This window comes from Leucopleurus acutus, assembly GCF_964270905.1.
Source record: "Leucopleurus acutus genome assembly, chromosome: X".
NCBI classification, from domain to species: Eukaryota; Metazoa; Chordata; class Mammalia; order Artiodactyla; family Delphinidae; genus Leucopleurus; species Leucopleurus acutus.
In genome coordinates this window covers 114364658-114382034 of record NC_139148.1, presented here as the reverse complement: position 1 = coordinate 114382034, position 17377 = coordinate 114364658, and the positions used below count along the sequence as shown (strand labels likewise).

At 47.3% G+C, this 17377-nt stretch overlaps 1 protein-coding gene across 3 annotated transcripts in view; it reads left to right on the top strand.

Moving 5' to 3' along the window:
* Positions 1–537: 537 nt before the first annotated feature.
* Positions 538–17377, top strand: part of HS6ST2 (heparan sulfate 6-O-sulfotransferase 2) — a gene marked incomplete at both ends in the record, with an annotated part of 289043 nt that continues 272203 nt past the window's right edge. For all 3 annotated transcript variants that reach the window (XM_082865356.1, XM_082865355.1, XM_082865354.1), the window contains 2 exons: positions 538–965; positions 1832–2350. In XM_082865356.1, the coding sequence (XP_082721482.1) occupies positions 538–965; positions 1832–2350 (947 nt within the window). The remainder of the gene's footprint in view (positions 966–1831; positions 2351–17377) is intronic.

Sequence of the window (17377 nt, the reverse complement as noted above, 5' to 3'; positions counted from 1 at the left end):
GCACATCCCTTTCCCTCTCTGGGCCTCAGTTTCCTCATTTGTCACATCACCTTGGATTAGATGGCCCCCCTAGGATGTAGTATTTAGTCATGTACGTTCCTTTTAATACACCTTATATGAGTGAAGGCTTCCTGTAAGCACGGGGCTTGGTGCTGAGGATTGAGCAAGAGGAGGGGGAGTAAGGGCCAGTCCCTGCTGTAAAAAAGCTCAAATTCCCATTCTGACACGTTTTTTGGTCATGCTTTTCCTTCATGCTGACTTACCTTTTCAGAAAATGCCCCCGCTTCCGTTGGAGAATGGAAATTGGCAAGGAGAGAGGGAAAAGGTCCAATTTGCGCCTTTGCTATTTTAGGGGAGGTTGAAATTACAGGCCAGAGTGTACTGATGTGCTCACTGGAGTGACCTCCGTCCCCCAAGACAGGAGAAGACCCAGGTCCTCTGCTTGTTAAGTGGTTTGAGCTCTTAGGCGTGAGGCATTATTACATAAATTCAAGCTCGCTCCAGATCCTTAGTACCCTGAGTTGCCTCAAGGGGGTAATGGCACTGCCTGCGTGTGCAGCCCGGGCGCTCGGGCCGCCGTTGCAACCGGAGCGAGAAGCGCCCGCCCGCACCACCTGTCCCCGCCGGCATTCCAGAGTAGAGGCCGAATTGGCAGCAAGCCGGCCCGGATCAGTCGCCGCCTCAGTCCGCGCGGGCCCTCCTAGGGGTGTGTCTCGCGGATTCAACTCCCAGCCGCTCCTGGACGAGCCCCTAAAGGCTTCCTCCTCTCTGGCGGGAGCCGCGCGCGCCCCTCTCTTCGCGCTGCTGGCCCGAGGCCGCCGCAGGCGGATGCACGACCTCAGGAGACGCTGGGACCTGGGCTCCCTCTGCCGGGCCCTGCTCACCCGGGGCCTGGCCGCCCTGGGCCACTCGCTGAAGCACGTGCTCGGCGCGATCTTCTCCAAGATTTTCGGTCCCCTGGCCAGGTACGTTTTAGGCGAAAGCGGGACTCGCACTCCCGGGCCAGGGCGCGCGGGAGCCGTGCGGGAAGGGAAGGCAGCCTCGAGGGGAGAGAAAGGCGCAAAGTTCCGGCTGGCCCGCGGCGGCCGGGCTCCGGGGCTCCGGAGGGGCGCGGCGCGCGTTTGGCTACGCTGTGGCTCCCTCCCCGCGCTTCCGCGGGCACCCGTAGCGCAGCGTCTCCGCTAGCAAGTCGGGCTGCCGGCGGACCCCCTTCCCCCAGGGTAACTCCGAACGCCTGGCTCCGAGCTCCCTTGAGGCGTCCCCCAAGGTGGGCAACCCGTTGCGGGCAAGAGCAGGGCTTCGGGGCGCACGGGGAAGGAGCCCGAGAGTCGGGCTAGGCGAGGAGGCGGCGGCGTGCGCGCCAAGGGGACTGGGGGCAGAAGCGCCAGGGAGAGTCCGGCGGGCGAAGCAGGATGGGGATGGGAGTCACGGAGCCACCGAGAGTGGAACAAGACGCGCGGGGGCTCGGACCCGTGGTATGAGTTGAGGAGTGGGGCAACCGGGTCAGGCGGGGTCCCACGGGTACGAAACCCCGCGAAGCGGCTCCGGAGAGCTCTGGCGCTGGGAGAGGGCAGGCGGCCAGCGGGAAGGAGTCGGGGGGAGGGGGGTGTGTGCGGCAGAAGCCACAGCGCTGAGCCTGCCGGGAAGGAAGGAAGCGGGGAAGGGCGCCGCCGCCGCCGCCGCCGCCGCCGCCGCCGCGGTGGAGTACTCGGTGCCGAGGGGAGGGGGAAAGGGGCGCTACGGCGGCGCCAGGGGGAGGGAGGCGGTACGGGCGCACGGCGAGCGCGGGCTGAGCTGCGGGATTGACGTAAGGAGCTTGGGTTTCCCCCAGCGTCGGGAACATGGATGAGAAATCCAACAAGCTGCTGCTGGCTTTGGTGATGCTCTTCCTATTTGCCGTGATCGTCCTCCAATACGTGTGCCCCGGCACAGAATGCCAGCTCCTCCGCCTGCAGGCGTTCAGCTCCCCGATGCCGGACCCGTACCGCTCGGAGGATGAGAGCTCCGCGAGGTTCGTGCCCCGTTACAATTTCAGCCGCGGCGACCTCCTGCGCAAGGTAGACTTCGACATCAAGGGTGATGACCTGATCGTGTTCCTGCACATCCAGAAGACTGGAGGCACTACTTTCGGCCGCCACCTGGTGCGCAACATCCAGCTGGAGCAACCGTGCGAATGTCGCGTGGGTCAGAAGAAATGCACTTGCCACCGGCCGGGTAAGCGGGAGACCTGGCTCTTCTCCAGGTTCTCCACGGGTTGGAGCTGCGGACTGCACGCCGACTGGACCGAGCTCACCAGCTGCGTGCCCGCCGTGGTGGACAGCAAGCGCGACGCCAGGCTGAGACCGTCCAGGTGAGTGCGCGCCCGCGGCGGAGCGGGGCCCTGGGGCGCGGGAGCGGACCCGGGCCGCGGCGGACGGAGGGCCGGGAGGCGCGGCTAGCCGCTGCCGGCGACCCAGGGAGCACCTCGGCGCCCCTGCGGTGGCGCCCCGGCGCGCGCGCTCGTGGCGCTGTGGCGGCTGCAGGAAGCTCGTCCGTTCCGACCTGGGACGGCTCCTCTCTCTGAACGCGGGTTGGCCTGCTTGGCGGCTGGGAGTGCGCGCTGGGGAAGCGGCCAGGAGGCCCGGGACGAGCGCCCCCCGGCCGCCGCCGGGACAGGGTACAGCACGCAGACTCCGCACTGGAGGGCCCGAAAGAACTATGTTCTGAGTGCAGCGTCCCTGAGCTCCTCCAGCCTTTCGCTTCTTTTCTCCGCACCCAGGTTCCCAAGCCTCGTTTCGCTCTCTCTTCTTTCCCGCTCCCGCATTTCCCCTCCCCCCGCCTTTCCCCTCGCTTCCTCTATTTGCCTTTTTCTCTTTTCTCTTTTCGCTTTCTCGTGCTTGGGATCTTGGTCAACTCCTGGCCGCTCGCTCTTTCCTTTTCCCTCCGTTTTCCTCTTTCACTTTGTTTCTCGTTCTTTCTTTAACCCTTTTTGTTCTTTCTCTTCTTTCCTGACTTTTGTCGCCTCCCTCCTCCTTTCTCTCCACTGGCTCTGCTCTCCCTGGGCGAATGAATGTCCCTCTGCGGCTGTTTGCGGACACCCAGAGAGAGCTCGTGGTACCCAGCTTGCGCCCCGCACTACTGGCTGCACGCCGGGCATCAGCGGCGCTTTGCGAGTGCGAGGGGCACCCCGCGGGTCGAAGGGCAGGTGGAACGCTGCCCCGGATCCCATGTGGGGCTCAGTCTTGAGAAACCTCTCCTGATTTACAAACTCTGAGCCCCGGAGCAGGGCGCCGCCAGCCAACTTTATGAACCCAGGACTGAATCGGAAAGAGCTGTTTTATGAAAAGCCACTTGCTTTTGAAGCTAGGGCATTTTCCTCCAGCCAGCTGCAATGCCCAGTTGCTGGAGGTCATGGATGCCATAAAGGGGGGAGGAGTAGGAAGGACTCTTTGGGGTGCAGTTGCCCCAGTCAGGGCTCCCATTCTGCGACTCTCCCTAAAACAGATGTGGGCTGCGGCAGGCAGTCCGGGGAATGGACAAGGTGAGTCTCGTTGACATGGCCATGCTCTCTGTCTCCCCAGCGAGGTGACCACAAGGGTCCTGGAGGCTGCTGCTGCTACAGAGGCTGCTTCCCTGGGCAGGCTCCCCACTCCCTCCTCTGCCTCCCCAACCCCTCATGGTGAGGGCTACGGCCATATTTTGTTGATGCCTCTTGGAATGCAAGAGCCGGGCAGTTTCTTCTGTCCAGCCCCAGACGAATGGAGCGCTCAGACTTCCTGGTCACCATTGAGATTTAGAGGAAACCTCACCCCCTACTCACTTTCCCTTCCCTCAGTTTACAGTGTCCTTTTTGAATGCTGGAATTCTGGGAGAATCTGTTGAACTTTCATTTCCCTTCCAGCACTAATCGTTTTTTTTTTCCCCCGACCTAAGAGAACCTTGACCCTAGGAAGGTTGCTACCTCAATCTGTTGTGAGAATTGTGTAAGCCATTGTCACCACAAGACTCTGGTGTTTAAGACGTTCCTAAACAGTTTGGCAATATTGAAAACAATCCCTCTTGCTGATAGAGCCTGTAGGTTTTGTGAGGGTGGTGATGTAAAAAGCTCTTGAGATTGAATTCCACAGCCGTGGCTGTGGCACAGGAATAAAAATGAAGTCTTGGCCACTGTGGACTCCCTGGCCCTGTTTGGAATTCCTCAGGGCACATGTGCCTTTTAGAATCCTTTTGGACATGTAGGTCAGGGTGTGACAGGATCTGTAGACACACATTATTATTGTGGTCTTGATTGTGTATCTGGTCTTCTGGCAGATTACTTCAGAAATTTACCATAAGATAACCAGGCCCCCTCAAGGGGAGGGTTCAGCCTCTTGGACGGCCCCCAATGGAAGCAAAATTATTTGAAATGAAATAAGATTTTCTTGATCATCAAAAGGGTGATACCACAGTGCCATCTAGTCTAGTAAAAGAAGAACCACTTTTTTAAAAAAAATATTTATTTTATTTATTTATTTTTGGCTGTGTTGGGTCTTTGTTGCTGTGTGCGGGCTTTCTCTAGTTGCGGCGAGCGGGGGCTACTCTTCGTTGCGGTGCACGGGCTTCTCATTGCGGTGGCTTTTCATTGTGGAGCACGGGCTCTAGGCGCACGGGCTCAGTAGTTGTGGCACGTGGACTCAGTAGTTGTGGCACACGGGCTCAGTAGTTGTGGCTCGCGGGCTTTAGAGCGCAGGCTAAATAGCTGTGGTGCACGGGCTTAGTTGCTCCGTGGCATGTGGGATCTTCCCGGACCAGGGCTCGAATCTGTGTCCCCTGCATTGGCAGGTGGATTCTTAACCACTGCGCCACCAGGGAAGCCCAGAAGAAAACCCACTTTTTTTTTTTTTTTTTTTTGCAGTACGCGGGCCTCTCACTGTTGTGGCCTCTCCCGTTGCGGAGCACAGGCTCCGGACACGCAGGCTCAGCGGCCATGGCTCACGGGCCCAGCCGCTCCGCAGCATGTGGGATCTTCCCGGACCGGGGCACGAACCCGCGTCCCCTGCATCGACAGGCGGACGCTTAACCCACTGCGCCACCAGGGAAGCCCGAAAACCCACTTTTTAAAGAGTCAGAATTACTGGATCTTACGGTATTCACCAAAATGAAATAGAATTTGCTAGAGAGGGGCTTCCCTGGTGGCGTAGTGGTTGAGAGTCCGCCTGCCGATGCAGGGGACACGGGTTCGTGCCCCGGTCCGGGAAGATCCCACATGCTGCGGAGCGGCTGTGCCCGTGAGCCATGGCCGCTGAGCCTGCACGTCCGGAGCCTGTGCTCCGCAACGGGAGAGGCCACAGCAGTGAGAGGCCCGCGTACCGAAAAAAGAAAAAAAAATTGCAAGAGAAACACATGGTTATCCCAAGGGCATTTCTTTTATTTCCTTAATTCCTACCCACCTCCAGAAATCTTCATCCTGAAGAGTAGTCATAGCCGGAGGGTTCCAGAATTTCCCAGGATGTTGACAAATCCCTGCTTACAGGACCAGTTCTGTGAATTCTGATAATCTGTGTGAGAGAAGGTATGCACAAGTGTGTGACAGTGAGAGAGAGAGAGTGTGTGTGTGTGTGTGTGTGTGTGTGTTAAAAATTTAGACAGAGGCAGTTGTGCTGGTGGTGATGCGTGAGGCCGAGGAGATGCGAAAGTCAGCCACGAGGAGTTCCTGTGTGGAGCAGGCTTCCATGCCAGCTGCTGGTGGATCTATGCGCCACTGAGCTGAGCAGAACAGCAGCTCAGTCTGTTTGGCCTGGGAGTTCTGACACCCGGGCCTTCGTTCCAGGCCAGCCATGAACCAGCTGTATGACCTTGGACCAGAGTCTGTCCCAGCCTTGTCTTGTGGAGAGTGCATTCCAGTTTCTGATGAGCTTTTCCATCCCTTGTCTCTGGTGTGTCTCTGTAAACTTGCACTGTGTGTAGGAGTAAGGCAGCGTGGGCAAAAGTCTCCCCATTTGTCCCATGAGACAGAAGCCCAAGGGGGTTGAAGGACTTTCTCAAGGTCATTGGGCTCTTTAGTGACACAGCAGGGACCTTACTCCAGCTGTGGCTGCTTCCACAGCCCTTGCTCTGTTGACTGTGACTCCATGAACAAGGTTTTTAAAATTTTATTTATTTATTTTGTGAAAGCACAGTGAGGTATTTCATGTGAGTCATTACCACAAAATGAACACTCAGTGCATGTTAACTGGTATTGTTATCAACTACATCATCACCGTTTCCAGGCATTTTTACACATGTGTTTGAACAAGTGATTGGACCAGGGTTGCCGCAGCCATTGGGAGAAAAACACATTTCTACCTCCCTGAGGTTTTATGCTCACCAGGAGAAGGTCTCGTGGCTGGGTGGCAAAGGGGCCTCTCATTGCCTAGTCAGAAATCACTGCAAAGCTGAGAAGGATGGGAGGACGCTGGGGACCTGGTGACTAAGCGTCAGGAAGAGGCCTCAGCGGCGACAAGGGCCACCTTTTGACTCACAGCCATCCATCCACATTGGTGGGGGGCACACGAGAGGCCACCGTGGCTGCAAGCCAAGACCTGAATTCTGCTCCCACTGCTACATTCGAGATGCTTCCCTGCCTCAGCGGATGGTGAAGTGCTCGAGTGATATGTAACGGCTGAGTGGAAACGGCTGCCATCATGTTGCCTGGAGAGGACAAAGAGAGAGAGTGCTTGGCTGGCAAAAGGCACAAATTGTTTATTAAGAATCATATTTCTTTTCAAAAAACCTAGCAATTGAATTTCATGCATCTATTGTTTAGGGGCCAGAGAAAGGTCCTGCTCAATCTAGAATTACCAAGACTGTTTCTGAAAATGTATCAAATCATGGTTGCTGACCAGCTCTTCAAACTCCCGAATTCTGCAGGCTTTTCTCAGGCCAAATTCCCTCCGTTTATAGCCAGCTCTAGTGCATCACTGGGTCTGTGGGAGGAACTCCGAATTGGGCACCAAGAAACTGAACCAGCCTCATTCTTCTTCCCCAAGCACTGTGCTGGCTGGCACACTCGGGTGGTGGCTGGCGGCAGGGGAAGGTCAGGTTCCATGGCTACCCAAGTCAAAGAATCTGATCATCATATTCACGTTGCATCCTAGACGTTTAGTATCTCTACATTTTGCAGCAGTCTTACGGAAGAGTAATTAATCGTCACCTAGAAACCACTAGGCTATCACTGACAGGAAAGGATGACAAGGCATTTACATGGAGCATAGCCTTTTCTCTTTCTCTCTTTTGTCTTCTTTGTGGTCACTCCTTTTTAATACCTGTGGTAAAGGCTTCCTTTTCTTTCCCTTTCTTGTTTAAAGGTGGCTCTTTTCTTTTCTTTTTTTTTGGCTGTGTGCAGCTTGTGGGATCTTAGTTCCCTGACCAGGGATCGAACCCGGACCCCAGCAGTGAAAGCGCCAAGTCCTAACTGCTGGACCACCAGGGAATTCCCAAGGTGGCTCCATTTTGATAGAGCCGTGTCTTAGCAAGAAGTCCATAGTGCACAAGCCTGCTCATGGCTCACATGCCCACACTCCACTCCTTCCCTCCTCCAGTGAAGCAGGACAACATGACAGGCTTTGGTACAGGGCGAGGCAGCGAGTGAATGGACTGATCCAGGCAGCGATGCCGTCCTTCTGGTCCCTCAGGCTGTAGGCCACTGGATTCTCATAGGGTAGCTTCAGTTAGCTGGGGATGCTAAGAGGATACTAAGAGCTGGTATTACTCCCCTACCACGTATTTCTCAGGAGAAGGCGAGAAATTCACCATGATAACATCTGTAGAACTTCAGCCGTAGTAGTTAGCATCTTTGCCCAGATGGCAAACATGTTGCTGGCAACCCAACAAAGCTCGAAGTTCTCAAGGTGGTATAAAAAGCTACTCAGAATTAGATATTCTTAATAGTAATTTTAGATTAGTGCTGTTACATGGCAATAAGAGTGTTAGAGCTTGTCTTTTCTAGATATCAGTCATCAACTTAAGTAGCATGAAATGACACTAAAGAATAGTCACCTCTTCCCTCTGTCATTCGTTAAACAAAATTCTGCAAAACTGCCCATTATATTCCAGGGAAGACGTGTCATCTTTGCTCTCACAGAGCTTACAGTAGAACAGAATAATCTGGTGTTTTAGATATTTAATAAAGAAGATGGATTTTGTTTGAAAATGATTTGAATATCAATAATGTCTTTCAGATGTCATATCTTTACCAGAATATGTTTTAAAAATAGGGCCTTCCCTGGTGGCGCAATGGTTAAGAGTCTGCCTGCCAATGCAGGGGACACGGGTTCGTGCCCCGGTCCGGGAAGATCCCACGTGCCGTGGAGCGGCTGGGCCCGTGAGCCATGACCGCTGAGCCTGCGCGTCCGGAGCCTGTGCTCCGCAATGGGAGAGGCCACGACAGTGAGAGGCCCGCGTACCGCAAAAAAAAAAAAAAAAAAAAAAAAATAGAGAAAAGTCCATCTGTTTATATAACAGTTTAGGTCTAATCAGCAAACTTTGTGGAGTAAGTATTATGACCTCTGCCCAGTGCTAGCAGTTGGGGGAGATTAGAGCCTAGACAAATCCAAAAAAGCCAAGGTCACCATCTTTAGCCTCAAGGTCATTAAGATTAGATAGTAAAATGCAGAACTGTGTCATGTATAGGTGGGGGTGGGGGAGTGGGGAGGAACATGTGACTTGGGGCAGGTCCATCCCCCTCTGTAAAAATGGGAAATTTAAAGGAGATGCTTTCTAAGGCCCTTTCCTCTCTAAAGTATGAGGAGCAGGCCAGAAAAAGGAGACATCTGTTTGGAAAGGCTTCTAGGAATAGGTGTGTTGTATTTAGAAGAAAGGAAGCATTGTGGGTGGGCGTGGCATCCTCATGGCATTGTGAGGTCAAGTCACCTCACCTAGCCAGGCCTGGCCAGACCTGAGAAGGTTCATGCCTGGGGGAGGGTTAGGGAGCCTCATTGTAGAGATCCTGGAATGGCAACAAGGAGGTTGAACCCCAGTGAGTATGAGAAGCTCTTGCATGGCAGGGATGTAAAAAACATAAAAGTAAATGAAGGCTGTAGTCCAGTTAAAGGTACCACCCTGATTTCCAGTCTGGAGTTGAGGTGGTACCATTGACAAAATGGAGAGGTTGAGAAGGCGATCTGCTAGGGGCTGCGAGGATACCAAGAACTGTGACCGGTCTAAGTTGCCTAGGCTTCTAGTGGCCAAGGCTTATAAGGAAGTGAGAATGGGGGCTCTGGACAGGTTAGGACTTCGTTGTATATGTAGGAGTCTCTGAATCCAGTTAGTCTGAATTCACAATTGGCATTATTATTTAAATGATAGCTGCAATTCACATGTGGGACTCTCAGCCAGGTAAAAGGCTGTTTGAAGAGAGGAAAAGACCGACAGTTATGATTACATAAAAATGAGAAGTGTTCATCTGTCCAAAAATAGCCAAAATGAAAAGGCATATGGCAAACTGATGAAAATATGCACAACAAATAAAACAGACAAAAGGCTGACATCGTTCCTGGATAAAGAACTTGTACAAATTGATTAGAAAAACAAAGGATATGACCAGACAATTTGCAACAGGGGAACCACAACTAGGTTACAGACACAGAAAAGCTCTTTAGCCTCACTGGTACTAAAGAAATGCAAATTCAAATAATTATATATAGGAAAACCTTTTTGCCTGTCTAATTAACCTGGATTAAAACAAACAAACAAAAAACTCGGTATACATCACCACCACCACCAAACAAAAAAAGATAGTAGCGGGGCTTCCCTGGTGGTGCAGTGGTTAAGAATCCACCTGCCAATGCAGGGGACACGGGTTCGAGCCCTGGGCCGGGAAGATCCCACATGCCGCAGAGCAACTAAGCCTGTGCACCACAGCTACTGAGTCTGCGCTCTAGAGCCCGCGAGCCACAACTACTGAAGCCCATGTGCCTAGAGCCCGTGCTCTGCAACAAGAGAAGCCACCGCAATGAGAAGCCTGCGCACCGCAATGAAGAGTAGCCCCTGCTCGCCACAACCAGAGAAAGCCCGTGCGCAGCAACAAAGACCCAATGCAGCCAAAAATAAAATAAAATAAAATAAATTTAAAAAAATAAATGAAGTAGTGGCTGTTATAATAATCATTATTATTTAAAAAAAAAGATAGTAGCCAGTGCTGACAAGGGTGTGGTACATACCATCATTCTCATATGTTGTTGGTGGGACTATGTTGGAATAATTCTTCCCGAAATAAAATAGATAATATCAGCAGAGAACATTGAAAATACTTACTTCTTTGACCCATGATTTGTTTGCTGGGATTTTACTGAAAAACAATCCTGTACATGTTTTTCTATGACTCACTCATTTATTTATTTATTTACAGATATTTATTGAATATCTCTTATCACGGTGCTTCCAGGAACCAGGAAGCAGGTAGATGTGGTCCCTGGCTTCATAGAGTGGGAAAGGTAGACGTGAAACAAATAATTCATTACTTAAAATTGTGAGAAGCGCCATGGGGAAAAGCATAGGGTGATGTGAGAATGGTATCTTAGGAGACTACCATTATTTGTTAAGTTATTTGGAACTATTCACGAGTGCAACAAATCGGAAAACTCTGCGTCCACATATAGGAGAATGGTTCAAGAAATCTCAGTACATCCACTTGAGGGATTATTTCAAAACCATTTAAATGTCCTTTTTATAGAAAATTGGTAGTGATTTAATGCTAAGGGAAAAAGAGATAGACAGTTATGGGCCCAGTATGACTACAATTATGTGAGAGAGGGGTTGAGGAGGGAGAGAGGCAAATCATCTTTCCATCCCTCTCAAATCTAAGCATAAAAGGCAAAGAATGGAAGAAAAATACCGAGATATCAATAGATCAATTAGTGACTTATTTTCTTTTCCTGTTTCTCTGAAGGATTTGAATTTCCTATACGAGTATGCGTTACTTTCATAGTAAAAGTAAATATTAACAGTTTTAAAAATGATGCTTTATAATGGCTGTGATAAATTACACAGGCTGCTTCTTGGTTTCTAAAACTGTGGCTGGTTATTTCATTAGCCTCTTGATATTCTGGGAGTCCTTAATGAGGAAAGCAGCCTCAGCTAAATAAACTCACAGACTGAAAGGCAGAGGTGATAAGTCAGGCATCAGCTGTTGATTTTTCTGATGATTGGCTGTTATCATATTCCGAGGAATCCATGAAACTCTTATACCAGTACAGTACAGAGATATTTGAGTGGATTTCTATTGCTTGTGCTCTGTTTAAAAGTTAAATGAAACTGGAAATTAATAATGGCACACAGTTGGAAATAAAAGGCTTACTCTGCTCAGCCAGAGCCACCCAAGATAGCCTGGATTTTGAATCTTCGTGAGCCTCTTTTCAAATGAACTGACACCAGAGCTAATGGTCTGGCTGGAAGAGCAAAGTCTTGGGGTTGGAGAAGGGCTGTAGTTCTAAACGTCCACAGCCGAGAGCTTAGATCAGTTAGTGCATGTGTTGCCCTCATCCAGGAGAGAAGGGGAGTGTATTCTGCGGGAACAGCCTCCCCCCAGAGCAGTTTCACTTCATAATAACATTGCCCCTGGTTAACTGTAAATTGACTAGAACACTTCATTCCTCAACTGCTCTGGGTATCTGAGGGGCCACTAAATACAGTAAGGTTCAGAATCTTATTGTTGAGACTCCATGGAGACTACATTCTAGGTACAAGTTACTTTGACAGCGTAAAGAATGTGCTTCACACTTGGAAAGCTAATACCAACATTCTGCGCCAAATAAGATGAGATATTTATTTATTTTCCCCCCTATATATTTTAAATTTTTATTTATTTATTTATTTGACTGCACCAGGCCTTAGTTGTGGCATGCATGCGGGATCTAGTTCCCTGGTCAGGGATTGAACCTGAGCCCCCTGCATTGGGAGCGCAGAGTCTTAGCCACTGGACCACCGGAGAAGTCCCAAGATGAGATATTTAGTCATTGAGTTTAGAGAAAATAAGGATATGCATGGGAAGGTTCCTTCTTCCATTAAAGTGTAATGAAGAATCCAATTAATGGTATATGTCTTCTAATACAAAGTCATTGTAAGCTTAGAGAAATATTTGTCTAAACTTTAGTAAAATATTTATTGGCAGAGGAGCTTTCCTAGCTTTGCTAGGTATTGGACTTCGCAGATTATTCAGTTGGTCTTATTGCGTCCCATTTGTTATTTCTGCTATTTTGCCTCTAAGAACAGTGTTGAAGACTTTGACACATTTCAGAGCATTACACTAAATAAATCTGTCTTGCACATTCCACTGTGCTTTTTCTGGGATATTATAAATATTCAAATATAGTCACACATGCAAATTCAAAATAAAATTCAATACATGCAAATTCGGCATAAATTCCATATTTATAACTTAGCGATAGTTTTGAACTTGTTATCCTATGATATAAATGTATCAAATATGAGCTCATGGGAATTACCAATAAATATATTTTTCTGATTAAACTGTGGGTTCTTTTTTAGTCACAATTTAAGCTTCAATTCTGGGATATATTATAAGAGAATAATTTGCACTTCATTTACTCTGAATTGTCAAGAATCATGTTCTTTCCCGATGTAAATGTCTGCAAAAAGGACTTCTTATTCACTGTGCTTGCTTTTTGAATTTTACCAGCAGGGATGCCCTGTGAGCCTTAGAGAATTGGTATTTTTCTTGTGAAGAGTATAGTTCTTTTTTTTTAATAAATTTATTTATTTATGAATGTATTTTTGGCTGTGTTGGGTCTTCGTTGCTGCGCACGGGCTTTCTCTAGTTGCAGTGAGTGGGGGCTACTCTTCATTGCAGTGCACGGGCTTCTCATTGCTGTGGCTTCTCTTGCTGCGGAGCATAGGCTCTAGGTGTGTGGGCTTCAGTAGTTGTGGCACGCGGGCTCAGTAGTTGCGTCTCGCGGGCTTTAGAGCACAGGCTAAGTAGCTGTGGTGCACGGGCTTAGTTGCTCTGCGGCATGTGGGATCTTCCCAGACCAAGGCTTGAACCTGTGTCCCCTGCATCGGCAGGCAGATACTTAACCACTGCTCCACCAGGGAAATGCCAGTGAAGAGTTAGTTCTAATGAATCACTTCCATGCACTTTTCTGAAGGAATACAGAGCAATTGAAACGTGTGCAATGCATTGGTTTACATCGGATGGATTAGGCTTGTGTGTGCTATTCCTTGCATTAATTGACTTTTTCCCATAACTGTATAGTATCAACTCAGATTCATTCATGGAGATCATTGGACTTTTGCTAACTTCCTACAGGAGAGTGAATGCAAGCAAAGAGTGTTTTGAAATTGACTAGAGTGACCAGGTTACAGCCAGGAAACATGGAGGTACTTTTAAAAGGCCCATTGATCTTGGCAACCAACTCCTCAGTTATTACAATGAATAGAAGTTGACTAAACTCACCAGTTGAAAGACATAGATTATCACAACCGATGAAAATACAAAATCTAGCTATATGCTGTGTATGAGAGACAAAGCTAAAACATTAGGACACGGATAGGATTGGAATAGATATACTATGCAAATACTAACCAGAAGAAAGCTGATGTAGCTAAATTAACTAAGGCAAAGCCTTTTTTGGGGATAAACAGGATCACTGAATAATGATAAAATGTTCAATTCTTCAGATAACAATTCTAAGCCTGTATGCACTTAATACCATAGTTTTGAAATATATAAAGCAAAAATTGACAGAGCTACAAGGAGAAATTGTAAAATCTACCAACTGATTTCAGAAATTGATAGATGAAATGAACAAAAAATGAGTAAGGGTACAGAGGATTTGAGCAACATGGTTAACAAACTCAATATAGGAGACCAGCATCCATTTAGAAGAATACACATTCTTCTCAAGCACATATGGAACATCTTTGAAAATAGACCATATACTAAGCCATAAAGTTGGTCTGGAAAAACTTCAGTGAGAAAATATAGACCATTCTGACTATGCAGTGCTTAAGAAAGAACAAGGGATCCAGCCATACCTGAGTGCACGAGAAGGATCATTAGTAGTCTGATATATTTGGAAGTATTGTGAATCCTTCACCGACCACATCAAGCTTGTTAATTCACACGCAAGAGTGAAGAACTCCATGTTAGTATCTATATAACGTACATCAACGATTCAGCACCTAGCATATAATATGTGCTAAAAAAATTATGGCTATGATTATTACTCAAATTTTGCTATTACCCATTTGGGGAACCTTTGCATCTTCAGAGAACTATAAAGATATTTGCATTTGGCAAATTATGTAGCAGTAATGGAAGAACTTGTCCTTTGTGAAAAAAATCTCCGTCACATATAAAATACTCGGACAGTTCTCCAAGGTTCGTTTGGGTGAACATTCACAAGGCTCTTTCACACAAACATACAGATATCCAGCAAACTCATAAAAATACACCAAATCAAACTTTAGAAAAATCATATCTAAGGTATCTATATGCACACACATACACAGTGTTTGTAACATCTACACTACACATGTTATCTGTACGGGGGTTTGCAAACTTCCAATCAAATCTTGTCTCCACCTATTTTTGTAAATAAAGTTTTATTGGAACACAACCAAAGAAAAAGTGAAGAACTCCAAGACTTAGGCAAAGAGAAGTGCTGTAAAGTGATGGTTTGACCCATGTAGCTTGGCCTGACTTTCCATGAAGATGTATTAGTGTTTTGGGATACCTACTGAGCCAGGTGCTATGCCAAGGGCATAGCATATATTTTTCTCATTTAATCCTCGAAATAACTCTCTGAGGTAGATGTGTAAAAAACCCATTTAAAGAGGAGAAAACAGATAATTGGATGAGATATATAACCTGCCCAAATATACACAGCCAGTCAGTGTTGGAGTTGGCATTTAAAACCAACTGGGCCACATGGCATGTCTGATATGTTATAATGTCTACTAAATTCTCAGACAAATCTCCAAAAGCCCTTACCATCCACCCTTTGTTAATTTATTGTTTTTATTGACGTATAGTTGATTTACAATGTGTTAGTTTCTGGTGTATAGCAAAGTGATTCAGTTTCATACACACACACACACACACACACACACACACACACACACACATACACATACACATATAAATATTTTTCAGATTCTTTTCCGTTACAGTTAATTACAAAATATTGAATCTGGTTCCCTGTGCTATACAGTAGGTCCTTGTTGTTTATCTATTTTATATATAGTAGTGTGTATCTGCTAATCCTAAACTCTTAATTTATCCCTCCCCCCACCCCTTTCCCTGTTGGTAACCATAAGTTTGTTTTCCGTGTCTGTGAGTCTGTTTCTGTTTCGTAAATAAGCTCATTTGTATCATTTTTTTAGGTTCCACATATAAGTGATATATAATTTTTGCCTTTGTCTGACTTATTTCACTTAGTATGGTAATCTCTAGCTCCATCCATGTTGCTGCAAATGGCATTATTTCATTTTTTTGTGGCTAATATTCCATTGTACCACATCTTTGTCCATTCATTTGTTGATGGACATTTAGGTTGCTTCCATGTCTTGGCTATTGTAAATAGTGCTGCTGTGAACATAGGAGTGCATGTGTCTTTTCTTTTCTTAATTTAAAAAAAAATTTAAAATAATTTTATTTATTTATTTTTAGCTGCATCGGGTCTTTTGTTGCTGTTCATGGGCTTTCTCTAGTTGCGGCGAGCGGGGGCCACTCTTCGCTGTGGCGCACAGGCTTCTTGTTGCAGTGGCCTCTCTTGTTGCAGAGCATGGGCTCCAGGCACATGGGCTTCAGTAGTTGTGGTGCACGGGCTCAGTAATTGTGGCTCGCGGGCTCTAGAGCACAGGCTCAGCAGTTGTGGCTCAGGGGCCTAGTTGCTCTATGGCATGTGGGATCCTCCTGGACCAGGGCTCGAACCCACGTCCCCTGCATTGGCAGGCGGACTCCCAACCACTGCACCACCAGGGAAGCCTGCATGTGTCTTTTCAAATGAGACTTTTCTCTGGATATATGCCCAGGAGTGGGATTGCTGAATCATATGGTAACTCTATTTTTAGGTTGTTAAAGAGCCTCCATACTGGTCTCCATAGTAAAAGCCTTTACCCTCTCTTTTGGCTATGTGTCTATACAAACTAAGTGGAATGGAGACCTGCAGTGACTATCTGGGAATATCAGGATCCAACATGTTAACTGATTTTTTTAAAGCACCTTTTAAAATGTTTAATAAAAATTACTCTCTAGGGACTTCCCTGGTGGTCCAGTGGTTAAGACTCCATGCTTCCAATGCAGGGGCCATGGGTTCGATCCCTGGTCAGGGAACTAAGATCCCATATGCTGTGTGGCATAGCCAAAAAATTAAAAAAAAAATTACTCTCTAAAGGTAAATCCTGCAGCTCTTCTTTTCCCCTCTTAAACAAGGATTTAGATATCCAAGATATTGTAAATGCTTTCAACAATGATTTACACAGAAGAATTATGTTTTAGGGGGAAGAAAAGAAAGGAGTTACGTTAGAGGAAAGATTTGGGGTTTTTTTTCCAGATAAGGAAAATGAAGACCTCAACTGTATTTTAATTTATGCCCCATGTGGGCCTAAAATGTGGTGCACCCACTTCACAAGATTTGTAAGAGGCCGAAGCATCTTACTCCTTCTGGAATGTTGGCAGTTGCCTTATTAGCAATGTCAGTTGCACTGCTATGACCTGGCCTGTTTCTATAAATGACCATTGCTTTTTTTGCTCCCTTTGGTCTGTGTAGACACAGCCTTTGGAGGGCATTGTGAATGAGTTCAGCCAGGGCATCTCACATAATCTCGCGTTATGAGGAGCCAGTGAAATAAAGCTTTCTCTCAAATTCAAGTGAGGCGTCCCAGAGAAAATGAATCTTGAAGCCTGCTCTTATGCCAGGGGCTTATCATGAAGATAATAGAAGTGCCTTATTACTGAAATAACCAAGTGAGAGTAGCAAATTCCCATAGGAGTGACTATTCTCTCTCCTTTGGAAGAGGCAGCTTTAGAAAAGAGCCATTTAAATCTAAAAAAGATGTATATACATATATGGATATATGTATATGTATAACTGATTCAATTTGCTGTATGGCAGAAATTAACACATTGTAAATCAACTATACTCCAATGAAAAATTTTTTAAAATTACAAAATAAAAATTAAAAAAGAAAAGAGCCATTTGAGAGAATGTGGAAATTAGCATGGGCCTACCAGGCTGGCAGGCATAGTGCGGGCAGCAAAGAAATTAGGTTGAAGGCATAGAAGGATGGTAAAAAGATGCCCAATACAATCAGAGGAGTTTGACCTTGGGATGATGGTCACCTCAGCAGATGCCTCACGGCTGAGACTTTGCTACGTAGAAGATTAACTCCCACAACATCTTGAAGGTTGAAAAACCGT